Here is a 26,433-nt window from a genome sequence, read left to right as displayed (position 1 = left end):
CACTGTATTTCTTAGCAGAACGTTAAATTCAAGGTTCGTTAACCCATTCGAAATTCTTCCTAAAGTACTATATTTTAATAGTATACCCCAATAGGATATGGGTGCTGGGACATGAAGTTGTAATTTAAATTTAACGCAATGTTACAGTAGGTGTCTATGTATACATAACCCATGGTACACGCTAGCCCGAAAGGGCTAGTACACCCTGCGTCATTCTCGCTTTCTTTCGAGTCTCCAGCGATCGTCGAGCAAAGCTCGAGCTTCAAGCACCATGGGTAAAGGTACGTTTCAGACACTAGTTTCCTTGCAGTGAATCTTACTGACGTGTCTATGCATAGGAACGGACAAGCTCTATGTACGCGATCCCCTGATTACCTCCGCCATCGAGCCACCCCGCTGAGGCATGTCGAATGTGTACTGACTACTGTATAAACATAGATCACACACTCCGAGTGGGCGTCGGAAGATGCATTTTCAGCCAGCGCGGGCGCGGGCGTTGCGAGAGCCCGACAAGGAGGATCTAACGCGACGTTCAAGCGCCTTCCGTTCAATTTCTGCTCCCTCTCCCTCCAGCCATTCGCGCATCCGGTCTGCACACCAACGGGAACCATCTTTGACCTTACCAACATAATACCTTGGATCAAGAAGCATGGGACGAATCCGGTAGACGGGTCGCCACTGAAGAGCTCCGACCTGATCAAGCTCACAATTGCGAAGAACGAGGACGGCGAGTATGTTGACCCGGTGACTTACAAGGTCCTGACGGATAATACCCACATCGTTGCGCTACGGAACACCGGCAATGTGTTTTCCTGGGATACAGTGGAGCGGTTGAATATTAAGGGAAAGCTATGGCGCGATCTTGTCACAGACGAGGAGTTTAGTCGCAAGGATATCATCACCTTGCAAGACCCGCAAAACATCGAGTCACGCAACCTCAGTTCATTCAACTACTTGAAGGAGGGTGAAACTGAGATACTTGAGCAGAATCAATCTTCCGCAAGCGTCAATGCCAACGCGCTGGGAAATGCGGCGAAGATCCTGAAGGCGAAGGAAACCGTAGCCAAGGCGCGCGCGGAACGGTCACAGCAGCAGGCTGGCTCTGCGGCTTCGAAGGCAGTCTCGAAGGCCGGATCCACAGCTGCGAATGCCTCCAAGTCGGGTACAACTCAATCGGGGAAGGTCACGCCTTATAACGCTGCGCGATTCACTACCGGCAAGGCCGCCGCCTCGTTCACCAGCACCGGATTGACACCGCACACATCGGCCGAGTTGGCGCTTTTGTCCGAAGAAGAGTATATGCTGAAGCGGGGACGGGTAAAGAGTAAAGGCTATGCGCGGATTGACACCACGGCCGGCCATTTGAATGTGGAATTATACGCGGAACATGCCCCCAAGGCCGTGTGGAATTTCATCCAGCTCGCCAAGAAGGGCTACTACAAGGATGTCGCCTTCCACCGAAATATCAAGGGCTTTATGATCCAAGGCGGTGACCCTACTGGTACTGGACGAGGCGGCGAGAGCATCTGGGGCAAATACTTTGCGGATGAGTTTGACGGGCCATTGAAGCACGACGGACGAGGCACACTGAGTATGGCCAACAAGGGCAAGAACACTAACAGCAGTCAGTTGTGAGTCAACTTACCTTTGTTTCCGTCAAACCAGAATGTCACTAATACGTATCTCTAGCTTCTTTGCCTACCGGGCCTTACCTCACCTCGATCGCAAGCACACTGTTTTCGGCCGACTGATCGATGATCCGACACCTTCGTCTACTACACTCACCTCCCTCGAAACACATCCCGTGGAAGCGAACACCAATCGACCTACACCCGACGTCCGTATTAAGAATGTAACAGTCTTCGTGGATCCATTCGAGGACTTCCTCAACCAGAAACGGTCGGAAAGTATCCAGGAAGCAGATGCCAACAACGCGGACGGCGACGAGGACATTCGCCGCGTGGATGACGACCGTGTTACTTGGACCGGCAAGCGCGTCCGCGGCGCTGGTGCTGATCCCAACGCGGACGGTTCGACGGGCGTTGGCAAATATCTGAAAGCCGCCTTGGCCGACCGTGGCGGCGAGGAAGATGAAATCGTGGAGTTTGTGGACGAGGAGCCCGAACCTGAGCCGGCACGCAAGAAGGTCAAGGGAACGGGCGGCTTTGGAGACTTTAGTTCCTGGTAATCATTATTCTTCATTTCGTTTCATCTCCACCCTCTTCTTGGCGCTGGGGCGTTTGGACAGGGCGATTTTTGTACATACTTCTTTTGACTCGGCGAATCAGGCCCAGGTGCACGTGGGAAGGAGTCTAAAGGTACTTGGGACTTGGGATGTGAGGCTACTATAGGACTTTTCTGAGTAGTAGATCATACTGCCTCTAGTGACTTGCACGACAAAGTCAGCTCTGTTCAAGTAAGGAGCATATTGGAAAGTGTTTTCTAGGCCTAAGAAGGGTGCTATTCTGTACGTAGGGGCTCTTAGCTATTCCAGTCTAGATGGAACAAAAGCCAAATTTAGACGTTGAAAATAGGTTCTTCTTTACTGCGAGTTTTCTGTCCCAATATTCTCATATGGTCAGGTGCGTTGGGAAGCGGTTCTGGAGACCCAACTGCTCGGTGATAGTTCGGCTGTCCTTTCCTCCTTACTGAGTAACCAACCAGACGGTAAGTCTCCGGCCAACTCGCTACTTTCCTAGCAATAGCTAGTTACGACATCGTCTTAGTAGTCCTTTTTAGCTAGTTGTTTGCTAAATCATTACGCTTAGCGGAGTAGATCTGCGGATCAGGAGGATAGCACACCGTCACGCAGAATAATGTTGAGGCAGACGCCAACCACTTTGATATAGTTGCTAGTCCACGTCAACTACCGAGGTAGTTCACGCTCATTGCCTGCCCTATGTATAGAGTAGGGATCGTCGAGGGAGATCAGTAAGCTGGTCCAATCCCCTAGGACTGCTGCGAAGCATTCTCTGTATCTGTCTTCCTTTTGTCCTCAGGGAAGCAGGAACGAAATCTCCACTCCTCCCCTCTCCGTTCTTGGCTCTCCTCCGCCCGGCCCAGCCATACGCAACGGGGCGGAGTTAGCAGCACTTCCACTTCCATCGTTTTCCCCATCCGGATCGCATCATCACCCCCAACTCCAACTCTCAACTCCCCACCTTGTTACAACTCTTGCACTGCCACACCTTCCATCCGCCGCCATTCTCTCCACTTCAACGGTCAAACTCTGCTGATTTCGGTTCTGTCTACCCTTTTGGTAAGTCCGTCTTGATTCGCCCATAGTCTGCACAGCTCCCCGGGGGTTCCGGGGGGGGGTTTGGGGCCAGGATGAGCAACGCGCTGCGGAGAGCTGGTGTCTACGCAACTCGCTGGGCCAGACTGCGACCGCAGAGCCTCAGACAGTTACTAGCGACGTGGATCGCCTCAATGGCCGGTCTTTTTCCTCTGAGCGCCGGTTCCGCGCTGAAAAGACAGGGCGCTTCCCCTCCTCGCCTTTTGCCCCAGCTGTCTCATTGCCTCTGCTCATTGTCATCGGGCGCACCCCGCAGCTCTCGCTCACCTCTTCTGAGCGACTAGCGACTATGCTGGTCGGATCGCATCCTCATTAACACCCTTTTGATCTATAGTCTGTACTTTCGCCGTCGACCGACCCAGCGAGACTACGTCAGTCCGCAGTATCGCCATCTGTCCACCCTCAACCCCGACATCTCCCTCTCCATATAGTCCACCCCATCCTTGTCAACCAGGGATACAATCAAGCTGGCAGGAAATAAGCGCCGCAGCTTTTCTTCGCAGGGTGGGTTGCTGAACAGAATGTTCAGTGGCTCCTCGAGCCCACCCAAAGACAAGACCGACGCCGCCCCAGTTCCCGGAATTGAAACGAGCACCCTGAGCATCCAGCCCGAAAACGCCAGTCCCCGCGACAAGAGGTTCACCCCTCCCGGCGCCGGATTCTTTAGCCGTCGGCAGAGCGACCAGGAGGGTCCCGCAGGTGATAAGAAGCGTCGCAGTAGTACTGTCACTAAAGCGGCGAGCTTCTTCAGCAACGCCAAAAACTCACTGAGTCTGAACGGTACGCGCGAGTCTTTCTCGGCCATCAGTACTAGTCCGTCAGGTTCAGAGAGCCCCCTCCAACGGCTGGGCAAGATGGACCCGGCTCTGAGCGTCCCGCAAGGGTCCCTTAACAACTCTGCTGGAGAATCGGTACCAACACCGCGATCATCCTTCCGCGTGGGTGTGACAGAAGACCGGAACCGAAAATGCCGCCGTACTATGGAAGATACACATGCCTACCTCTACAACTTTCTCGGTACTCCCTCCCCCACAGCGCCTGGCCTAAACGGCAATGACCCTGCCGGGACCGCGAGCGAGTCACAGGCGTCGGAAGATTCGTCAAGCGTGGTAGAAACAGACAATGGCTACTTTGCGATCTTTGATGGGCATGCTGGCACCTTCGCGGCAGAGTGGTGCGGCAAGAAGCTGCATTTGATTCTCGAGGAGATCATGCGAAAGAGCCCGAGCACCCCTGTTCCCGAACTTCTCGACCAGACGTTTACCAGCGTCGACCAGCAGCTGGAGAAGCTGCCCCTCAAGAACAGCGGGTGTACGGCCGTTACTGCTGTACTCCGCTGGGAGGACCGTGTGCCCAGCTCACAATCGGCCACTGGATCAGCTGGTCTTGCTTCTGCGGCCGCGGCCGCTGCGGGCAAGAGCGACGCCAACTCCAGCGCCAATGATACTCCGACCCAAGACACGCCCTCTGGATCGATTTCCAAGTTGCAGGAGAAGGCCCAGCGCCATCGCGTTCTGTACACGGCTAACGTTGGCGATGCGCGCATCGTGTTGTGCCGCAGCGGCAAGGCCCTACGTTTGTCATACGATCACAAGGGCAGTGACGAGAACGAAGGCAAGAGGATTTCCAACGCTGGCGGCTTGATCCTCAACAACCGCGTCAACGGTGTGCTTGCAGTCACTCGTGCCCTTGGTGATGCCTATCTCAAGGATTTGGTCACCGGGCACCCGTACACAACCGAGACTGTCATCCAGCCTGATGCAGATGAGTTTATCATTTTGGCCTGCGACGGGGTAAGTTTTCATTCATTCCTATTTTGAATTTTCATAAATAGCTGACGATTTCTCCAGTTGTGGGATGTTTGCAGCGACCAGGAAGCCGTTGATCTGATTCGCAGAGTACAGGATGCCCAGCATGCGTCCAAGATCCTCGTCGACCATGCCCTCGCGCGTTTCAGCACTGATAACCTCTCTTGTATGGTTATCCGGCTTGATTCAACCCGGCATAAGAAAGTCGTCAACAACAAGACGGAGCTGATTGGTGTAGATGGTGACCCGGCTACGAATGTGGCTCGCGGTGTGAGTGAAGCTGATAAGATCGTGGAGGGAGCGCGGAGAAGCATGGCCGATGCAGGAATAAATGATCCAGAATCTGCTGAAAAGGCTGGTCAAGAGATCCTTCAGAAAATGGCCAGCAGTGACCAAGAGCTTGGGCCCGAGGTGTCCACCTCGTATCACGATCTCCCATCAGTGGATATTCTGAGCTCGACGAATGGCCCCCGGGAAACCAAGTGATCTTTTAGATGTGAATGGCCCCCAGGTCCCAATCCCGAAGGAGCACCAATCAGATAAGACGCATGCATGTTCTTGCTCCGTTCATGGCCTTTGATGCTTCTCAAACAATGTCATTGAGGCACTGGGACGTGGAGGTTTTCATGTGTTCATCTTGATTTCTTTCCATCTTCTGATTTACGTTGCACATCGGCGTCAGTTTATGACTTGCCACAATTTCCCCGTTTATGTTCCTTTTACGTGGTGCCGCCTATGAGGAGATTGGGCCTGGTCGTCTCAATTTTCCTGTAATTCGGCTTGCTTTCTACCTGTTGGAGATTTCGCCCCCTTCCTTCCACCTCCCTTCCCCTAACATGGCTGGGCTCATGAGATTAAGATCTTTTATCTTTGTTATTATTATTTGTTCTTGAATATCACTTCGTGGCGGATTGTGTATGTATGGGTATGCCATTTCCACAATGTAAACTGAGCCCCCAACCGCTGAACCCACGGGGCAGCGTCTACAGATAAGCGCGTAGGGATTTTACTCGGCCTCGCCGTTTAAGAGTCAAGGAGATATAGAGTCTGAAGAGAGTGAATGTGTTTGAGCATCTTTGTCTCTGCAGTGATTGGAAATCTCTAAAAATACAATTTATACAGCAGGCACTGTAGTAGCTCAGGAAACAGCTAGGTAAAACACATATCAAGTACAACGTATCACCCGTTGCCTGAGACCGAAATCAGTGGGAGGGAGATATCAACAGATGAACATCGCTTAATGTAGGCAAGGAGACACAGTTCAAAGGAAAAGAGAACCGCAAGGGCACAGCGAGCCTCGCTGCCTACGGCTTTTCCTAGAACTCGTGTTCTATCTCGACCTTCTTGACGACATGGCTCTTTCATGAGCGCTCCACACCGATGATGTTGTCGCGCTTCAGTTCTAGCTCGCCATGCTGGACCTCCTCAGGCCACGAGGCGGCATAGTTCGCATCGTGCACATCGCGCCAGAGGATCTTGACATTCTCTGGCGACTCCGGATAGTCACCAACCTCGCCAATCTTCACCTCAGCCCCAGCACGTTCACTCAACTGCTGTTCGAGTGCCTTAATGCGGGCATTATGCTGCTCAGCCTGCTCGGCCTCGCGGTCCATAGCCTCACGCTGACGCCTTCTCTGACTGCGAAACTGCTTCTGGCGCCATTGTTCTTTGTCCAAGAGCCCTTCCTTTATTTCTTGCTTCTGAATTTCCAGCACAGCGGCGATGTCGGCGACCGAGGTCGCCTTCTGGTCCATTAGGACCCGCGCGCGCTCCTTCTTCTCCATTGGATGACCAATCCTCTTCTTGTTCATCCTGTCGTATTCCTCCGCATCGGTGGGGTCCTTTGGCCGTCTCGAGGCCAGGAACTCTTCGCTCACTGTGATCATCTCAGGGGGAGGGGACAGTTGTCGCCGCATCGAGAACTCGCGGAGCAGCTGGTAGGCTCGCAGGCCGAGGCGAGCGTCGCCGAAGTGGACAGAGTAGTACGGCGTCCACATATCACGGCGGAGCTCGGCGGGAACAGTCTTCTTGCCATGATAGACCATTTGGCGCAGGACATTGCTTTCCTACAAAAGGCGCAGATGGTTAGACACTTGCAGACAATGCAAAGACGGGGATAGAAACAGATTGACGCGCCAGCTGACGACAGGGTATCCCAGGGCGAAAGCAAATCGGAAAAGGGACTTACCTCCAGATAACGGGTCAGGGAGTACACAACCTGCTTCGTTTGAACATTGTGGTAGACAAAAATGTGCTTCCCGTGAGAGATCGAATTCAGCGCCTTTTGCAACCGCACCCCTTCCCGCTTCACGTGTTCCTTGAATGCATTCGATGTTGCCTCTCGGATCTTTCCTTGGATTGGCTTTGTCGAATCAACGGGCGGGTGTCGTACGAATTTCCTCAACGAAGCGATTCTGGTCGAGTCCAGGATCTTCTGGATCGGCTTGGAGGCCGTGCTGGTCGAGGCCATTGCGGCCGGAGGCTGTGCGCAATCACCGGAGAATGAAAGTCTGAGTCAATTTGGCGAAACCTATCGCATTGGCAGGGGGATGGCAGACTGTGAGTTGTGAGGGTTGCCAGTGTTGATGAGAAGTGAAGACGGAGGTGGATTTTTTGACGGGGCATCCGCTCGTCTTGGCGCTGCCTGCTCTCCGCATCACCTTATCGCTTGACTTCCCTCCGCCATTGCTCACGCGTGCGAAATACCTGGATTCCGCCTCGGCTCGTGGATCATGCGCTTGGTCCTCGCATTGTGCTCCTGCTGCTAGCTTTTGCGCACCCCCTGGTCGCTCAAACGTCGTGATGGACGTGTCGGGCGGCGTGGACGCACCTACGGAGCATGACGCAGTCGCGCGCAGGGAGCGGCCATGGCTTTATGCATCAGTATGGCATTTTCCCTGGATGGCCATGATTTGGTGCTAACAATTCCTAGAACCGCAAGCTTCGGCATCTCCATGGCATCTCCGTTCGCAACTTGGTGGCAACGCCGCCCCCGAATCGAGCTCGCGGCAAGACGATTGACGACGACGATATCCCCAACGCTCTGAGATCGCCCTCGAAGCTTTTAGCTCAAAATGAGACTCGACCATTGCATCCTTCACGATCTTTCACGGATCTTAAGTCGTGTTCGAGTCAAGATGGCCATGCGGACAAGAGACCTGACATGCGCGAGTCGCGTCGCCGAAGCCTGCTGCCATGGAACGACCCCAATCCTCGAACGTGGCAGATCCGGCTAGAAGACATCACTAAGAGTCGTATGGCGGATACATTCTTTTCCTTACACTGCAATGGCATCGAAGAGCCGGTCTACATCAGCGAAGTGGTCGATAAGGCAACCAACCCCAACTTTCGAACGTTCGACCTCGACTTCTGTGGTCCGGCAGTTTCTCGCCGAGATAGTTTGACTATAAAGCTTTGGGTGAAGACGGAGAATATGTTCGAATTTGTCCTGCTGGTTGAATTGCAGCAACATCTACGCTCCTTGCAATTCTTAGGGAGGACCCTCGAGAGCTTTCACCAGCCTCTTCCTGCAAATTGCATTCTGTTTCATTTTCCCGATGGCGTTTACACAAATCTGACTGATATTCCGCCGGTTGAACCACCTCTCAATGGCGCAGGTCAACGAACCACTGCCGATGGAGCAGTGCTGCCTACGTCTTCCTACGACGCGTTGATGCGATTGGCGAATCTGGACGAGTGCGTTCAGGACGCATTGGCGATCCGAGAGAGATTGGAGACGCAAATTGGGGATATCTTGAAGAAGAACGAGAGTGCACTGGCAATCGAGAGTGGGGCTGCTAAGGCGCAGGACCGCCTTGCCTCAATTAGACAGGCCATCGCCGCTGAGCGAAAGCAGATTCGAGCTGCGAACAAGCGCAAGGAGGAGCTTATCACCAGCATTAAGGCCCGAAACGAATCTATGAAACAGGGTCTCTTTGCGCAAGAGAAAGCCCGAAGTCACCTCCCAGATGCGAAGGAGAAACTGGTCAGCAGCGAACAATTGCTCAGCCGGAATGCGGAAGAAACCAAGGGCCAGATCCGGCGGATTGCAGAGGACCTGATGGTGATCTATCCGATCGATCCGATTCCCGACAAGACACTGGCGTTTACCATCGCCGGACTACCACTACCCAACTCCAATTTTGAGGATATTGATCGCGAAGAGGTTGCTGCAGCGCTGGGTCATACCGCTCACCTCGTATATCTGCTCTCTTTCTATCTCTCTGTTGCGATACCCTACCCGATTAGTCCGAGCCTCTCAACCTCCTTGATCCACGACCCGGTGTCCCAGGATCTCCCGCAGCGCACCTTTCCACTGTACCCTGTCAGCGTCCACTACCGATTTGAATATGGAGTCTTTCTCCTGAACAAAAACATCGAGTTCATGTTGAACAAGCAAGGCATCCGGGGTCTCGATATCCGACACACCCTTCCCAACCTCAAATACCTCTTCTACATTCTGACCGCCGGCACACCCAATATCCCTGCCCGCAAAGCAGGTGGTATTCGTGGTCTTGGTGGCAGATTGACCCCGAACCTGTCTCGGCGTGGTAGTACAGACAGTGCCGCCTCAGGTGAAATCGTACACTCTCGCAAGATTTTCGATTTGGTCTCCCGGATGAATGGGCTGGCACTAGATGGGGCCAACCGAAGGGGCACGGCAAACACCGCCGCTGCCGTCTAGGGCGTGAGTTGTTATTGAAAGAATTCATGCTTTGGGTGGAAAGCCGCTCTTCGGACTCTGGCATTGTCCGGGGATTTTTTGATGTCCTGATTACCATGCATCGTTTTGTGTCTATGTAGAGGCGTAAATACCAAGGTGACTTGCATGAGTGTGTAACACGTTCTTTTTGCCTCTTGAAAATTTTGGGCTTATTTAGCGGGTGCTCTTCGACCAATATCTCAGATTATGTTCAGTGCAAACTTATTGAGCTCAGTCCTAGCCCCCTAGTCGAACAATAAGCAATGCGCGCCATTGCATCGTGAAGAATCTGGGGTAAGGACCGCTTGTGTCTGCCCATAATTCAATACCTCCGAGCCGATTGGATTCACTAGAAGAATGGTGCCCCTTGATCCACAGCGATGTAACTCTTTACACTTTCGCTACCCCGCAAGTCCTATTCCATTATACAATGAAAATTGGTGGCTGGCCGAGGCTACTGGGGCTCTGCGTGGGCTCCGTAGGGGCCGGGAACTTTCCATAGCCATCACGGTGTGGTCTTTTTTCCTCAATCCTAAATTTTCCCCTCTTTTCTTTGTTTGCTTGTTTCCCGACTCTTTGGTTTCCTGTATTTTTTTCCCCGAGAGGTCTCTCGCCCAATCGGCCGGGCGCTCCTCTTCGCAAAGCAAACCCCACCGCCTTCAGGCTTATCTTCGCTTTGCATCGGCTTTCCCTATCATTCGCTAACTACCCTGCTGCTGCCCGACTACCTCTCAAACCCTTAGCATGGGACAGGACAATAATAGCGCGGCTCATGACTCCGGCAAGTCGACGTCGCCGTCGCCGTCTGCCCCGCAACATAGGCGCGGCTACCAGGCTTGCGATCCGTGTCGCAAACGCAAGGTCAAATGTGATCTAGGCAGTATGGGATCAGCACACCCCCCCGCGGTAGCTTACCTTGCATGGCTGACAGACCACAACATTTTCGCAGGTGTTGACAATCCTCGCCCCCCACCTTGTGTGCGATGTCGTCGCGAAAGCAAACGCTGTGAATTCTCAGCTACTCGTCGCAAGCGCAAAGCCTCCGACGCTACTGAGGATGTCGAGGCCGCCGAAGTACTCCGCCGCGATAAGCGCATGATGACTGGAGAGGTACCTGCAAATGAAGCACCAACACAAGTGGAGGGCTCTCAGTACCCTCCACCAGAGCCGATTCTCGATACCGATGCCTTTCGCGCCCAGCAGAGATGGGCCGAGACGTCCCCCGCAGCTGCCCCCCCGCGATCTACACCCAATGCGCCCATCTCTTCTACAACCAGACAATTCATTGAATCAAGGAATCCTCGCTTACCTACCTACCAGTCCGGTGAACGAAGCTCTGTGCCTGGATATGGAGGACAGCCGATGATGAATCGGACTGCTGTGGAACTGCTGTCCCCGGCGATCACTAACACACATGATGCTCTACATCTACTTTCTGAAGCTGCGGGACGAACAGAAGACCTAAATCGCCAGACTATCGAGAACAGATACGGCGCCAGACGCTCCGTCTCCTCATACAACTCTGGCCCTTCTCCCCTGGCGCACGGAAACTCACCTGGCAACCTAAGCGGGTCCTTCTCACGGACCCCTCGATCTGGTATGGCGGCAGGTGGAAATGGCTTCTTGCAAAGCGGTGGTGGTCCAGGAATTGTGGAGTCTCAGATTCCCGAGGACAGTGGTCAGCGAGACAACTCTCCAAACCCCCAGGACCCTGGGTTTATCGATGCGGTGCGAGCGTGGTCACGACTACGATTCGTTCGTGCCGGGTGGATGACGGTGGAAGAGGGCATGGAATACGTGGCATACTACTACGAAAACCTCGCGCCAATGAGCCCTGTGGTTACTCCCGACTACTCCCACCCTTCTACGCATCGCACGCTGCTCACCGATGAACCGGTGCTGGCGGTGACTATCCTTACGATTGCTTCCCGACATCTGAAACCCAGGGGTGATGGGGCAAGTACTCGTGCATTTTATATCCATGATCGCCTCTGGTCGTACTTGCGCGGCATGATCGAGCGCCTGTTCTGGGGCCAAGAGAAATTCGACGCAGGAGGCGGTCGGCCTCGATCTCTAGATCTCGGCCCGGGTGCTAGCGGTCCCACATCCAAAGGGAATCTGAGGGCTTTAGGAACAGTGGAAGCTCTATTGATCCTCACCGACTGGCATCCCCGGAATCTTCACTTCCCCCAGGGGACGATGAGAACGCACTTCTGGACAGAGAGGCCCAGTCTCAAAATCGTGCCGACAAGGACCTGGATAATGAGAGCGAGCAGACGGGCAACAAGTCCTCTGCAGAGGGTCGAGTTGCCTTTCAGAAATGGCTGGAGCCCGCCTGGAGATCGGACCGAATGTCCTGGATGTTATTGAGCACCGCACAGGCTTTGGCCTTTGAACTGGGTGTTTTTGACTATAGGAGCGTACCGAAAGGAGCTCCGGAATTGCATTCCGAGCAGACACGCAAGCGTCGACTGCAGCGCCTGATCCTAGTTTTTATCACGCACAGCAGCGGACGACTGGGGATTCCATCTATGCTTCCCCTGACAGAATGGGGCCGTGATATCCCCGCAACTACCCCTGACTCAAAGGATGGAGATCTGGACCTGGATCGAATGCAGGACTGCTGGATGGATATTTCGAAGATAGTTTACCAGGCGAATCATCAGCTGTTTGCGTCCAGCGAGCAGACTTCAGAGTTGATTCGGAGTGGGAGATACCGGGAGCAAATCGACTGGTTTCAACCTCAGTTGCGCGAATTCCGACAGAATCTGGATCGTGTCAATCGTAAGCCGGACTTTGAAAAGCACCTCCTTATGGGTGAAGAGCTAACCAGCACCAGTTACCCCGGCTATGCGAAGCATCCTGATCATTGAATACGAATATACCCGTGAGTCAATTACCTCCCAGGTTGCTTGTTAGCCATAAACTCATCTCTCATAGGTCTATATATAAACTCCCTCGCTTTGCAGGCGGTTGTTGACCGGTGGACTACAATGTCTAATGAGTCTTCCCAAGTTCAAGCTGGTCGGTCGGGACCAGGGCCGTCCGCCGGTAGCAGTGGGTGGTTCCGGGCATTGATGGAGCTCTACCGCGTCAACGAGCAATACATTCAAGAAGTTGTGGATGCTTCTCGCAAAATCCTACAGACCGTTTTGGAAGGACTCGTTCCAGGCGGCCGTCTCAAGCATGCCCCCATTCGGACGTTTTTCCGCATTCTGTCTGGCATGATCTTCATCCTGAAAGTAAGTCCTATTAACTTGTAGTGTACGAAGTGGGAATTGAGAGTTTCAGTCACTGACCCCGCCCGGCAGACTTTCACCCTCGGTGCCCGTGAAGATGACGTGCGAGTCTCTTTAGACCTGCAAGACCGCACGGTAGAGGCGTTGCGGACCTTCGTCGTTGATGATGTGCACATCAGCAACACAGTCGCCCGCCTGCTTGAGCTCCTCACCAGCAGCATCCGCACGCGGTTCCTTCGCTTCGCACCGCACGACCGCGGCGCCGACGGCGACGGGCATGCTCCGACACCCGTTTCTCGCGCCCATTCCCCCCCGCGCGACAGTGTCGCGGGTCGCCGCGACGGCCCCCACACACCCTGGTCATCCACGCAAGATGCAACTCCGAGTGGTGGCCTGGGCTACGTGGAGAGCAACGGCGCCGGCGGGAACCCGACAGGGCCGATTGGATCAGCCCACGACCCGCTGGCCAGCATCCCTGCGCAGCCGATCAACTCCTCCAACCTAAACGTCTCCTTCATGCCGCCGCCGCCATCGGTCTACTACAACTACTATGACTCGAATTCGGCCATGCCGGCGAGCGAGATGGAGCGGTCGTCGCCGAACCATGTCGTCTCCTCGCAGGCTGTCGGAGATAGCAACGGGGTGAATTCGACATCTGGGGGGCTGCCGGACTGGTTTGCGCTTCCACTGGATCAATTTTTCAACAGCTCCAGCGGCGTGGTGGACCAGGGCCTCGGCGGAACGGGGCCGATGCTGGGCGAGTTTGATATGCTCGAGGTGCTCCTCAACGAGGGCTACGGTGAGGGCGAGTCTGGGGGAGTCGCATCGCAGTTCATGGGCTAAGCGTGCACGTTTGCACCATGCATCATGCGCCGGTTATTCCCCTCCTTTGGGCGAGGTTTTGGAATATGATAAGTCCTTCCCCCACCCTTTTTATTTCTTTTGATTTTTTTATTTCTATTTTTGGGGTACTTTCTGGTGGTGATTTTTGTTTTCCCGTTTAAACTATATACCCCTACGGGATCTTCACGTTGGCGTCGGTTGCATTGGAGGTCTCCACCTGGTTTAGCCCGTTGGTTGTTTAGTGCTTGGTGGGCGATGATTGGCCGCTGCCACCATCTGGTTGAAACAGCGACTTGTGCCTTCCCCCTATTACACGCGCACCGTGGTGCCTATCCTTTCCAGTTGTCTCTGGATTAATATCAGATGACATGTGTCAGGTTGCATTGGGCCCTGGAGGCGGGTGGGCGGTACTTGGTCTGGTGCTGGTCCCTGCAGGAGGGATGGCGTCGCAGTGTGTGGTTCAGCCTGTGGGTGGAAGAGGCGTTTTCTATCTGTCCAATGAAAGGGGGTATGGGCTATGGACTATCATTCTATTGATACGTGATAATGATGATAATGACAACATCCTTCTGTTTTTCTGCGCTCTCCGCCCACCGTGGCCTTTCTTGTAGATTAGTGATTGTCCGTTCCTGACAAGCCTGAACAACACCGTCGTCCCACCATTTTAATTTGTCGTCTGTCGCCTCGTCCCTGTTTCATCATCCCAGGCTTCCAGATTCTGTCCTGCCAGCTCCAAAATTCAAGGCATACCCGGCCGGTCTCCGTCGGTCGCAAGGCTGCGGGGCTCAAGTTTCATCTCGATATGGCAGATCCTCCGCGTTCACGTGCTAGGCATAGTCCATAGTTTTCAACTCACTACGAAGCAACGACGGCGTCCGGACTTCAGCCGCGCCAAGTAAGGCTATCGGGCGGCTTGAGTCTGCATGTCTTGGAATTTTTGAATTTGTAGAAGTGCCAAGCCCGACCTATGGCCGGTTAAAGAAAGCCTGTCTATATTGATTAAGGATGGCTATCACGGCATCTGCGACGTCGGTGCTGCAATACAGTGGAGGAAGGTGCAGGGCAGCGTAGAAAAGAGCAATAACTACTTCGGACAAGCCGAAAGGTTTAGGATACTACAGTAGTCTGCGCCGTTTAACCTGTACCACTTTCCGCGGCCGGCCTCTGTGGTGAAGATTTTGAGAGGACTCTGCTGTGATGGCTACACGGTCTCCTCACCAATCACAATAGCCAGGGCTCACAGACCGCGATTGTAGTGTGTACAACAATGGCCGACCCGCAAACCCGCTGGCGTCGATCTATCGGCCTCCATCTGCGCCACCGAGCGAGCCAGCCGATCCCCTACGCAGTTGGGTTATTGCGGAAGTATAACCGGGTATAGGGACGATCGCCGCATCGAAGGATCTAGTAGCCGGGGGTGCTGCAGCCTTCCGACAAGCGTGTCCCCCTGATAAGCCCTGGTTTGTGTAGCGGCCAGAAGGCTCAAACCCTAGATTTAGAGTGGCTTAGGGTGCGCTAAGTGGCTTGGTGCGCTGCACGGCATCATCCCCGTCAAGGGTCACATCGGCCGAGTCGATCATCGCCCCATTTTTGGCGCGTGCATAGCAGATGGATGGAAGGGGAAAATGTGTACGGACTATACTAATGCATCAATGCACCAAACGTGCCGGGGTTGGGTCGTGTAGGGTCCGACAGATCTGCAGGGCCGATCTGGCCACGGAGTCCGGTCGGGGTTGATATGAATCGCCGGTAGGAGATGAGATTCAGAAAGAATGTCATATAGAATACTAGGACCGTCGGGGGAGGAGGCCCAGGTTGGTCAATTAATTAAATTGTAGGTAGTTAGTTAGAGTAGTTGGAGTTGTTAGACGTAATCTGTACCGGTTGTTGATACCCTCTCGGAGTCTGCTTGCACTATCCCGCATCCTGCGCAGTTCCAAGCGGCTGTCTCACCGGTGGAGTCCCGGGCCCAATTGACCCGCCGAGAAACAACGACCATTCAATCAATCGAGTTGGCTCGAGGCGCGATGTGACCCCAAAGGAAAGGGGAAAGTCTATGAGTTGCTGGTCCGGACAAGTGATTGGTTGTGCCTGGAGATAACCGGGCGCTGATCGACAGGGCTAAGGCCAACGTCAACGTCCAGTTGCTCCCCAGAGACCTTGCCAAATCAAATCCAACACCAACTGACTCAGTCAAATCATACTCCGTCCCAGGAACCAAACACACTCGCCTCTCGCGCACGCTCTGCGCGAATAGCGATCGTCGGGACTCTGCCAAATGGGTATCAAGCTTCCAACTCGCACCTCATGTTGGTCTTGGCCGGACTTCTCCGTTCTGGAACGATGGAAACCCAAGATAGCTTGTTGCAGTCAAGCCTCCGTGCTTCACACCACCGTCGCAGCTGCGGCGTATCCCCCGCCTTCTCTGGGGCGCAGTAGCCCTAGGCCCTCGGCCCTAGTCGCTAACAGACCCATCAACTTCCGCCATCTTTACGAGACGCCGTCCCATGCTCTCTTTGGTCTCCGGCGCAACCCCTAATTCCCCATGGCCCCTCCTGGCGGACTCCGTCGTACCATTCTGGCTGTTCGATGGAGTATGCGATGATCTCGAAGTTTATGCCCCGGGTGTCCATGCAGATGCTGGATCGGCGGCCCTGGCTTCCAGGAAGAGAAACATCTCCTGTCCCTTCGGGATCTTGGTTTGGCTGTAGCTCCACTGACACCTTCTGCGCATGTCGTGGATTTGCCTGAGGACGATGGTCATGCCTATCCACAAGGCTATAAAGGAGCCATGGTCTCCAGCTGGTAGAGGGTCTTATCATATCCAGTGCCCTCAACTCCTTTCTCTTGAGTCTAGCATCCTTCTTTCTAGAGTTTTTCTTCATTTTTCTTCCCTTGCCTCCGCTTTCCTCTCGCTGCCACTCATTATGGTCGTATTCAGCAAGATCGCGGTCGTCCTGGCCGGTTTGTCGACAGTCGCATCGGCTGTGCCAACGGGCAGCTCGCGCAAGAGCAGCTTCACCATCAAGCAACAGACTCGCACCGCGACCCAGCCCAAGTCTATCAACTTGCCAGGCTTGTACGCTGCCACCCTCTCCAAGTATGGTGCCTCGGTTCCAGCTAGCGTGAAGGCCGCCGCAGAGAGCGGCTCGGCCATCACCACTCCTGAGAACAACGACGAGGAGTACCTCACTCCTGTCGATGTCGGTGGCACCACCCTGAACCTAGACTTTGACACTGGCTCTGCGGATCTGTAAGTTTTCTGCTACCATTGTTAGCCATTTGAATCAATAGCGACATCAGTATCCTAACATGGAATAGCTGGGTCTTCTCTTCGGAGCTGCCCTCGTCCGAGCAGTCTGGCCACAGCATTTACAAGCCCAGCAGCAATGCCAGCAAGCTGTCCGGTTACTCCTGGTCTATCACGTATGGTGATTCGAGCTCCGCCAGCGGTGACGTCTACAAGGACACTGTCACCGTCGGTGGCGTCACGGCCACTGCCCAGGCCGTTGAGGCTGCCTCCAAGATCAGTCAGCAGTTTGTCAACGACAAGAACAACGACGGCCTGCTGGGCCTAGCTTTCAGCTCTATCAACACCGTCTCGCCTAAGTCACAGACCACCTTCTTCGACACTGTCAAGTCCCAGCTGGACTCGCCCCTGTTTGCTGTAACGCTGAAGCACAACGCCCCCGGCACCTACGACTTCGGCTTCGTCGACAAGTCCAAGTACAGCGGCTCGCTCACCTACACCGATGTTGACAGCTCCCAGGGCTTCTGGAGCTTCACTGCCGACGGCTACAAGATCGGCTCTACTTCTGGCAGCTCCATCCAGGGCATTGCCGGTGAGTGATTCTCGCGCAGCTCTTCATATTTCTCGATCCAAGATCATAGCTAACCTCCCTGTCAGACACCGGCACTACTCTGATGTTGCTCCCCGATGACGTTGTCTCCGCCTACTACAACCAGGTCGATGGCGCCCAGGATGACTCCTCCATCGGTGGCTACACCTTCCCCTGTTCCGGTCAGTTGCCCGATTTCACCGTTACCATTGGGGGCTATGACGCCGTCGTCTCCGGCGACCTGATCAACTACGCACCTATCCAGACGGGCAGCTCCACATGCTTCGGCGGCATCCAGAGCAACTCTGGCCTGGGCTTCTCCATTTTCGGCGACATCTTCCTGAAGAGCCAGTACGTTATCTTCGACTCCAACGGCCCCCGCCTTGGCTTTGCTCCTCAGGCTTAAGAGAGCGGTTGATGCTGCGGGCGATGATTACGCAACCAGTTCGGGCCAGGGGCTACCCCGAGGTATGAGGACGGCAGACGATCCTCATTCCCTTTCAGATAGAGCTGGCTAGCGGGCTAGCTTGGTTTGGTGGATAGTGGATTGGGTGAATTCTGATTGATTGATTGATTGATTGATTGATTATTTTGGCCTCAGTCTTGACGCGGCTGGGCTTGTACATGGTGTCCTTGATAATGCGTGCGGCACATAATATATATAACGCATGGTGATTGAGACTGATGCTACAAGTAGATTTCTTTGTATGCCGTAGTCAATGGCGTAATGTTCGAAGTGGCGGAGCTTTCTATAAAGTCTCAAGTGAAACCTCCAGTCCGAAGACAACATCGTGACACTTTTATTTCGAATTGAATCTATGTGACGATCCCTGCTCTTGGTAAATGAGTAGCAGGAATGCAGTATCAGGTTCCATGTTGTGTCTCCTTGATACAATACTGTTGTTTATGCCGACCTTTTCGTTCACACTAGGGTAGATTTTCCCGCAGAGAGTGGATTTAGCCTCAACTTTGGGGTGCAATTTATCGAACAGGTGAATATGCACTTCGTCTGGCCACATCCTATAGTCACGGGTCCAGCATTAGACCATTATAAAGAGTAAAGACTGGTGAAAAGAATGTATACGTGGAATTCCTCTAGAAATGTCCGTGCTAGCCTCGCCCATTGAGACATTTCTTGGGCGCGCGAAGAATTGGAATCGTGTGTGGAGATGCAGGAATGCCGGGAAGTGAGTGGATGGGTGTGGATCGGGTGGCGGATCATCTCGACCCGCCAACTCCAGATTTCTCGACCAACTCCAGACTTCTCGACTTTAAATCATCCCGCAACTTGAACGTACACTGTGCGCCTGACCCCCTGTCGAGGCTACGTGCGATTCCCTGTCTATACCCTGACCCTCCCACATCTTCCCGACTGCCTGCGTTTGCCCGATCCGCCAGACCCCCTTGCGAGGCGACTCCCCACTTTGCCTTTCTGACCGGCGCTGTACGCGCAGCTTGAGGCCATTCGAGAATGGACGTCTAGTGCGCCGGATCCGACTGTCTGCGCTAAGATTTCGGAGAGGGAGCTGGCGGACTTGTACTCGCTATATGACTAGTAACCTCCGGCCGGCGAACGCAGCCCGGAGAGCCTGACCATGGAAGATGAGCCCCGTGTGACTCCCCGCCAGATCTGGGCGAATCCGACCTCAACCACGACCCATACGTATGCCTCCGGGTGTACACCATTCGTTTTGCCTAGCGAAGGTATGTAGCTCTAACCCCCGTCCTTTGGTTCTGTGTGGGCTGGGCCCCCGAGTGAATCTTCCCCGGTCTCTCCGCCCAATGCTTCTACCCGTATGCCCATACTGACCTCACTATTTTGCGGCACACCGCAGGGATTATACATATCAACAGCTCGTATGCCCTGACGCTGAGCGGAAATGCCGTCTACGAGCCTGTTTGCACCGGTGACCCGACCGATTATGTCCATGTGTCCGCGGTTCTGGACACACGCGACCCGTTCTACTCCTCCGTCACGCCACAACTATACGCCATCGGCTGTGCGACTGTGGTCAGCTACGTCCTCGTCATCATCCTCTTCATCACTCCGCGCACGTTTTACGTCGGTGGCCCCGGCGGCGGCGCGAACTTCCTCGGACGCCACGGCATGATAAGCAGCTCCTACAGCGGAAACTCATCAGTTGTTGGAGTCGGCGGGCGGCCATGGCTGCAGAAAGTGGCCGCGGTTCTTGTCGCCATATCGCTGACGATTGCCACGGTGGACTCGTTTAAAGTCGCCGAGCGCCAGTATGGCTATGGGTACTCGGATGCCGAAGCGCTTTCGGAGGAAGTTATCGACGGCACGGAGATCCGCATCGTGCGCGTGATTTCGAGCACGTTCCTCTGGCTGGCGCAGGTTCAGACGCTGATTCGGCTGTTTCCGCGACATAAGGAAAAAGTCATGATTAAATGGGCGGGCTTTGCGCTGATTGTGCTTGACACGACGTTCAGTTGCTTAGAGAACTTCATGGTTAAGAATACATCGACACGCCCGCGGCTATACGACGATGCGATTCCCGCGCTGAGCTACTTGTTTGAATTAGCGCTCAATCTGTTATATGCAGCATGGGTCATCTTCTATTCGATTTCGAAACACCACTATGCGTTCTTTCACCCCAAGATGCGCAATATCTGCTTTGTGGCGCTTTTATCGCTCTCTGCGATTTTGATCCCGGTTGTGTTCTTCGTTTTGGATATCGCGAAACCCGAGATTGCTGGGTGGGGTACGTATATCCGATGGGTTGGTTCAGCTGCGGCTAGTGTGGTGGTGTGGGAATGGGTGGAGCGTATAGAAGCGCTCGAACGAGATGAGACGAAGGATGGAATTCTGGGCAGAGAGGTCTTCGATGGGGACGAGATGCTGGAGGTCACGCCATCAGAAGAGGTTGACTGGCCGCGCTATTCGTCTCAAGGACATGACAAGGGAGGCGGCGGTGTATCATCCGGCTGGGGAGGAATGATAAGCCTGGCTGGTCGTCCACTGCGCACTCGAGTCGGCATTCCTCGTGGAAACCGGAATCGGGGCATGGGAGTGCTGGGCCAGAGGCCTAACAATACCGCCGCGCCGCCCCGACAGAACCCTCACCCTACTCCACCACCGAATGTAGTGACTCCCATCAGCCGGGCTGATACGACCAGTGCCGCAAGCACAGTGTACAATGTTCGCTACCACCCAGTGGCGAGCCCAACACCACCGGTGACAATGCCACACATGGAAGAAGAAGACGAGCTGAAAGAGCCGAAAGACATGGAAATCGAAGGGGCACAAGCCCCCCACGCTGCTGAGCATATCATCTCAGCCCACGACACCAGAGAAGAATCACCGCAGATTGTCCACCCCGATCCACGGTGGCGCAACCTGCTCAATCCATTCAAGAGGAGACGTGCGTCTTTGCCAAAGGAGGTTGCCTCCGCCCAAGCTGGCGAGGAACACGGCCAGGAACACGGCGAGGATGATCGTGACTCCGATTCATTCGAGAATGCCCCTGAGCAACATCCCGCACAGCCGCGAGGCAACCTTTTCTTTTCGCTTCACCTCAAGGGCCCTTCTGGCGCGGGATCTCAAAATGGCGATGTTCCATTGCCTGTTACAGTCATCCCCGCTCGACGGCGAGGCCAGCAGCACACCTGGTCACCCCAGAACCGGCTTCTGGAGCCCGCCGCGGCTTACGAGCCCCGGCCCGGCCGCTCTGATCTGCCTGTGAGGGTCATCCCCTCCCAACCGCAGGCTTCTGCTCCATGGACGGACGCAGACCTTGAGAACGGCGATGGGGATTATACCTTGCGCTATGATCCGGAGGCCGCTGCCTTGATCGATGAGAATGTGAGCCATCCCCGGGAAGAGCACACTGTTATTGGTGACCAGGCCAGCTGGACAGAAACGACGGTTTCAGACGAGAGGAATGATACACTGTCTGGTCAACCGGATAGAGAGCAGCATGGTGATAGTGATGGCCATGGTGCCTCCTGATCCCACATTTCACTTGCTCTGGCGTACTTTAACCTGAGCGGCTTTTGTCTCTAGCGGGCATGGCAGGCATTGCGCGGTGTTTCTTGATGATCTGATTTTGATATATTGATTGGGCTTCGTGGGCTAGGGGTCTCAACATGTGGGTATTCATTGGGAAGGATTCCATGTTAAATCTGGATTTGGATCTGGATTTGGGGCAGAAGGACTCGGAGGTATTTGTTTGAATTAATCTGCTCGCCGTAGAAGATACCCCGAAAATACATATAATACTTTTTCTTGACAATTGTTTGTCGTCTACTGGAAATATCCGTGGACCTATACCATCACTCGGCGCTTTCTTGCCGAGGTCGGTCCTTTTCTGGTGTACTTTTGGACCCGAGGAAGATGCGGGCTAGGAGGGCCATGATGATGGAGATGACGCCTGGTCAGATCAGCAGGAGTCAACGGAACAGGAAAGTGCACAAATGACTTACTGAACGTCCAGCACATTTGGTAATATCCAAACCGCTCCGTAAGAGCTCCCGCAACAATGGGACCCAGTGTCATGCCGCTTGTAGCAGCCACTTCCACTAAAGAAAAAACACGCGAGAGGCCCCCCCTGGGTCCGAAGATCCCTGGGTTCCTGGCCTCTTCCGCTTTGACCACGGCTGAGGTACAAAAGGTGAGTACTGAACCTTTTTAGATGGATATGGTCAGACACTCACCGGTCAATTCCACGGGCCCAATTCCCGAGACAAAAGGTCGTAGAGTACCAAAGACGACGCAGCAAAGGATATACAGTGCCTGGCCTCGGCCCGAAGCACTAGCCCATTCAAACTGCTTGTTCCCGGCGAATCCCAGCAGGACCAAGAACACTCCCTGCATGCCAAGGGCAATGAAAGCAGGCGTCCGGGTCCCGATCCGATCACGAAGGTACCCCGCGAGTGGACTGATGGGCACACCCGGCATAGCCAGCAGGAAGAACATCATCCCCACGCGAGACGGGCCCCAGCCGAAGATATCCAACACATGTAACGGAAGGGTGGCGTTAAAGCTTGTCATCAGGGTCGAACCCCAAATCCCAATGAGCAAGGCCGTCATCACACGGCTATTGCTCAGCATCATGCGCCAAAAGTTCGCAGCCGACATCGTTGAGCCCTCGGGGCTTCTTTCTCGACAGGCAGCGGAATCTACAAGAGGATCTGTCTCGTGTGCATCAGACGACGCCTTGGTGCTCGCGCTCTCCGGGTTCTCGACCATCAGCAGCCGGGCCACGACATCCACCACCAAGATCGCCACGGGCACACTCCAAGTAAACCAGTACCCGAACGTTTCGAGAATCAAACCCGAGATCATCGGCCCGGTAATCATGCCCGCACTCGCACAGGCCATGATAATTCCCATGGTCGTCCCGATCCGCTCGGGCTTAACTGTATCCGCCGCCGTCGCAAACCCGATAATCCATGCCCCAGACCCCGAGATCCCCTGCAGCACACGTCCGCCAAAGAACACGCCCACGTCCACCGCGCAGGCGACCATGAACGTGCCGATGATACACCCTACCAGCGCAACAAGAAAGGGGATTTGGCGGTTGGGGGCCTTATCAGCAAGGTGACCCATGAGAGGGCCCCCGAAGACCGAGACGAGGCCGTGTAGCGCTAGCGAGACCGATGTCAAGCGCTGCGTTTGCTTGGGGTCCTGATGCATCCGCTCTTCCAGCATGTAGGGCAGCATCGGGACGAGAAATCCATAGAGGAACATTTCTGGGGTGGTGGGGGGTTAGCGAACAATTCGTATCCTTTCGCGGGTATAGGGAAGGCACGAACCGATGAAGAGCGCAATGGCGACAGTGGTTAGAATGAACCATCTGGCCGAGCGCCATTGCCAGCGCGCTGCTGCTACCATCGAATCTTCCCTGGGGATCCATTCATTCTGCAGTGGCGCTCGTGAAAGAACCGACATCTTTCTGAATGAATCAGGCTCCTGACTATCGCTGACAGATCGCTGCGGGGCCTTTTGTCGAAGGTCGATCCTGCCTTGTGGGAGCGTCTCCTGACATCAAACCAACACGATTTCTTTGGAAGTGCCAATGAGTCAGTGGGGGAAGATGCGAAGCCAGACGGCGATCCGCAGCGATGATCCATCTCACCCGGCTAGCCCTTGGTAGTCCACTAGTTCATGCGTGATGCGGGCCAGGGTTTACCTGTGGCCGAAAGGTGCATATACACCGGATACAAGCCACAGCCCGTTCTTAGTGGTAAGTTACCACGCCACACATTTTGACATGACTCACACTTTGGATAAAGTACAACTGTATAGACCTCTTTACTGCAGCTTCATCGCACGCAACTCTACATTTCCTTTCCTCGGAGGTTTAAATGCAAAATTTTGCCCAGCATGTCGGTACCGTCAATGGAAAACAAAGGCGCGGGTCCGTTGCGCGTCCCTGGCTTTGGAGATATTCCTCTAGAGGAGGAGCTTCCCATTTCACGACGGTTCGCGCACGGCATCAAAGAGTGGAAGCAAGTCCCTGCAATCACCCAGCGCGAACGCACGATGGTCGCCGTCATGAACGAATTGACTGACAGACCGAATTGGGACATGGACATTTTCAACCAATATACAGTGGATCGATGGCGGGACGAAATTCTTGGTTCGACACCCTGCATGAGCGAAAAGGCATGGGAGTGGTGCGTGGCCGAGCTACGCGACAAAGGAGCTTACTTGAAGGACAATGGGTATTTTCGCGTCCTGGACACTGGGTCATGCGTTTGCAAGTCGGATACGCTAGTCTCCCAAGGGCTTTGCGCCAAATTTCGGTCAGGACTTGAGTCAGTGCTTGCACAACATGAAGGACACAGACAGGATGGCGTCTACACATATGTTGATCCATCATTGTATCCGTTGGTCTGGGGGAAGAGTCCGGTCCTGACTCAAGTCGCGCGTCAAGGTGATGTTGTGAGCAGTCCCAAGTCCGCAGAAGAGAGAGCACCAGAACATGCAGACAAAAGAGTTGGGTCGGAAAGAGTGCAAGAGCGTATGAGTAGTGGGAGACATGAGCCTTGGCACTATGCTTTCCAAGAGGAGGAATACGAAAGCAAACAGGCATACTTCTGGTCATACAACTTTCAGTGGCTCCCGAGCGAAGTCGAGTTTACAAAATCTGCGAGTACCGACGTGCGGCTTACCTCGTACGTCAATGGCCTCAGCCCTACTCATACATCTCTCTATGAAAGCCTGGAAAAGATCATATCGCTGTCAATCGAGCCATGGAATGATTGCCTCATCAAGGGGCAGACAGAGTGGGAAGAACCTGGCACAAGGCTTCCCAATGGCTGGGCGCCGCCTGGCAATTCCAGGAAACAGCGAGGACGAGTACCTTGTCGAATAATCACTTACGGCGTTGAGTGGGAAAACGAGGCTCCGGAATGGACTCCATTATTCGAGACTGGTCGGCGAAGCCGGCTCAAGACGTACTTGGATAAGCTAGCTGATGTCGAGGCCATCAAGCAAGAAAAGCCCCCAAAGGATGCGGACAAGAGAACCAAGATGGAATACAAGCTGCGTCTAAAGGAGGCCCAGAGGAGGCTCTCAGGGCTTTCAGACATGGAGGGCCTTGAGCCGTTGCCTGAGCCAACCCCTGACCAATGGATTAAGGCAAAAGAATATCTCGAGCGCCCAGAGCCTGGCTTGGGTGCGCCCATAGTACTGCCCGAAGGATGGGAGCAAAACGCGCGTCTGCTACTCAGTCAAAAAATCAGACGACTCCTGCAATACAAACACCCGGAACCAGGCTCGGCTTTTTCCTACGATCAGTGGAAGCACGGTACCCACGGTGGGAGAGCAGTAGTTGACATGGTTACCGATAGACCGATAAATCCCAACGCCACACCTCTCAGGACTCCACATGAGCCTTACACGGTTTGTCTGCAAGACGAATTTCAATGCCAAGGTCTTCAAGTGATCACGCGCATTCAAGGCGTTTCACTGAGCCCCGAGAACCCAGAATATGCTGGAAGCACGTGGGAGCTTGCTGGGCAGAAGAACGAGCACATTGTTGCGATTGCCATATTGGCATACGACGTGCATAACGTTACCAAAAGCCACATGTCCTTTCGACAGGAGACTGAAGTTGGCGAAGGTTTCTTCCATTACGGACCATATCTCTATCAAGACAAGCAGAATCGGAATAGGTACAAGGAACCAGCTCATCGGATATACAAGTGGGGTGAGGTAGAAGCCATATCCGAAGTCTTTGGCTTCGATCCATATCAGATGTGTGGAGACCATCACGACTTTGCATTGCCTATGCTAGATATCGGCAAAGTGGCTCTCCCACAAGGACGGCTGCTAACTTTCCCCAACATCATGGAGAGCCGACGAGAGCCGTTCCGGTTGGAAGATCCCACACAGCCAGGGCATCATCGGTGGGTAACGCTGATGCTGGTGGATCCGAATTATCGAATCTGTTCTACGAGGAATGTGCCACCGCAGCAGGCGGATTGGAAGGAGAAAGACGGTGAAGGGAAGGGGAATGAGAGATGCTTCCGCAAGGAAGAGGCAGAGGATCATAGAAGGGAGATGGAGAAGGAGCGTGCTTGGATGCAGTATGCGAGATATGATAGGATGGGGACATTTTTCTTCTGTTAACCAACGAATTATTTGGCCTTTGTCAAGGGCGTACTCCCACAATATATATATATAGATATGTAGTTACATAGAAATTATATCCGAAAGCCTTATGTTCTGGTCCATCTG

At 54.1% G+C, this 26,433-nt stretch overlaps 9 protein-coding genes across 9 annotated transcripts; 7 read left to right on the top strand and 2 right to left on the bottom strand.

Annotated features, from left to right (window-relative positions):
- Window positions 1-271: 271 nt before the first annotated feature.
- Window positions 272-2,188, top strand: N7482_007191 (PPIL2 family peptidylprolyl isomerase; the record flags this gene model as incomplete). Its single annotated transcript, XM_056689316.1, has 4 exons — window positions 272-281; window positions 339-355; window positions 439-1,631; window positions 1,690-2,188. 4 exons carry the CDS (start codon window positions 272-274, stop codon window positions 2,186-2,188), a joined length of 1,719 nt encoding a protein of 572 aa, XP_056541745.1.
- A 1,628-nt stretch (window positions 2,189-3,816) lies between these two features.
- On the top strand, window positions 3,817-5,589 carry ptcG (type 2C protein phosphatase PTC1; the record flags this gene model as incomplete). Its single annotated transcript, XM_056689315.1, has 2 exons — window positions 3,817-5,088; window positions 5,146-5,589. The coding sequence occupies 2 exons, from the start codon at window positions 3,817-3,819 to the stop codon at window positions 5,587-5,589; spliced, it is 1,716 nt and encodes a 571-aa protein (XP_056541744.1).
- Window positions 5,590-6,464: 875 nt separating this feature from the next.
- N7482_007189 (mitochondrial 54S ribosomal protein mL67) lies at window positions 6,465-7,573 on the bottom strand (the record flags this gene model as incomplete). Its single annotated transcript, XM_056689314.1, has 2 exons — window positions 6,465-7,169; window positions 7,292-7,573. 2 exons carry the CDS (start codon window positions 7,571-7,573, stop codon window positions 6,465-6,467), a joined length of 987 nt encoding a protein of 328 aa, XP_056541743.1.
- A 332-nt stretch (window positions 7,574-7,905) lies between these two features.
- Window positions 7,906-9,787, top strand: N7482_007188 (putative UV radiation resistance protein (UVRAG); the record flags this gene model as incomplete). Its single annotated transcript, XM_056689313.1, has 2 exons — window positions 7,906-7,986; window positions 8,036-9,787. 2 exons carry the CDS (start codon window positions 7,906-7,908, stop codon window positions 9,785-9,787), a joined length of 1,833 nt encoding a protein of 610 aa, XP_056541742.1.
- Window positions 9,788-10,549: 762 nt separating this feature from the next.
- On the top strand, window positions 10,550-13,887 carry N7482_007187 (uncharacterized protein; the record flags this gene model as incomplete). The annotated part of the gene is made up of 5 exons (XM_056689312.1): window positions 10,550-11,903; window positions 11,999-12,589; window positions 12,645-12,692; window positions 12,746-13,047; window positions 13,117-13,887. 5 exons carry the CDS (start codon window positions 10,550-10,552, stop codon window positions 13,885-13,887), a joined length of 3,066 nt encoding a protein of 1,021 aa, XP_056541741.1.
- A 2,927-nt stretch (window positions 13,888-16,814) lies between these two features.
- N7482_007186 (pepsin-like aspartic protease) lies at window positions 16,815-18,132 on the top strand (the record flags this gene model as incomplete). Its single annotated transcript, XM_056689311.1, has 3 exons — window positions 16,815-17,140; window positions 17,209-17,729; window positions 17,795-18,132. The coding sequence occupies 3 exons, from the start codon at window positions 16,815-16,817 to the stop codon at window positions 18,130-18,132; spliced, it is 1,185 nt and encodes a 394-aa protein (XP_056541740.1).
- Window positions 18,133-19,321: 1,189 nt separating this feature from the next.
- N7482_007185 (PalH/RIM21 family protein) lies at window positions 19,322-21,696 on the top strand (the record flags this gene model as incomplete). Its single annotated transcript, XM_056689310.1, has 2 exons — window positions 19,322-19,430; window positions 19,562-21,696. The coding sequence occupies 2 exons, from the start codon at window positions 19,322-19,324 to the stop codon at window positions 21,694-21,696; spliced, it is 2,244 nt and encodes a 747-aa protein (XP_056541739.1).
- A 323-nt stretch (window positions 21,697-22,019) lies between these two features.
- N7482_007184 (uncharacterized protein) lies at window positions 22,020-23,637 on the bottom strand (the record flags this gene model as incomplete). The annotated part of the gene is made up of 4 exons (XM_056689309.1): window positions 22,020-22,117; window positions 22,170-22,343; window positions 22,401-23,438; window positions 23,502-23,637. The coding sequence occupies 4 exons, from the start codon at window positions 23,635-23,637 to the stop codon at window positions 22,020-22,022; spliced, it is 1,446 nt and encodes a 481-aa protein (XP_056541738.1).
- A 450-nt stretch (window positions 23,638-24,087) lies between these two features.
- N7482_007183 (DUF4246 domain-containing protein) lies at window positions 24,088-26,325 on the top strand (the record flags this gene model as incomplete). The annotated part of the gene is made up of 1 exon (XM_056689308.1): window positions 24,088-26,325. One exon carries the CDS (start codon window positions 24,088-24,090, stop codon window positions 26,323-26,325), a length of 2,238 nt encoding a protein of 745 aa, XP_056541737.1.
- Window positions 26,326-26,433: the final 108 nt, after the last annotated feature.

This window comes from Penicillium canariense (assembly GCF_028826845.1).
Source record: "Penicillium canariense strain IBT 26290 chromosome Unknown utg000004l_segment0_segment0, whole genome shotgun sequence".
Lineage (NCBI taxonomy): Eukaryota > Fungi > Ascomycota > Eurotiomycetes > Eurotiales > Aspergillaceae > Penicillium > Penicillium canariense.
The sequence above is the reverse complement of the archived record's forward strand: the minus strand, read 5'-3'. Positions and strand labels throughout refer to the sequence as shown.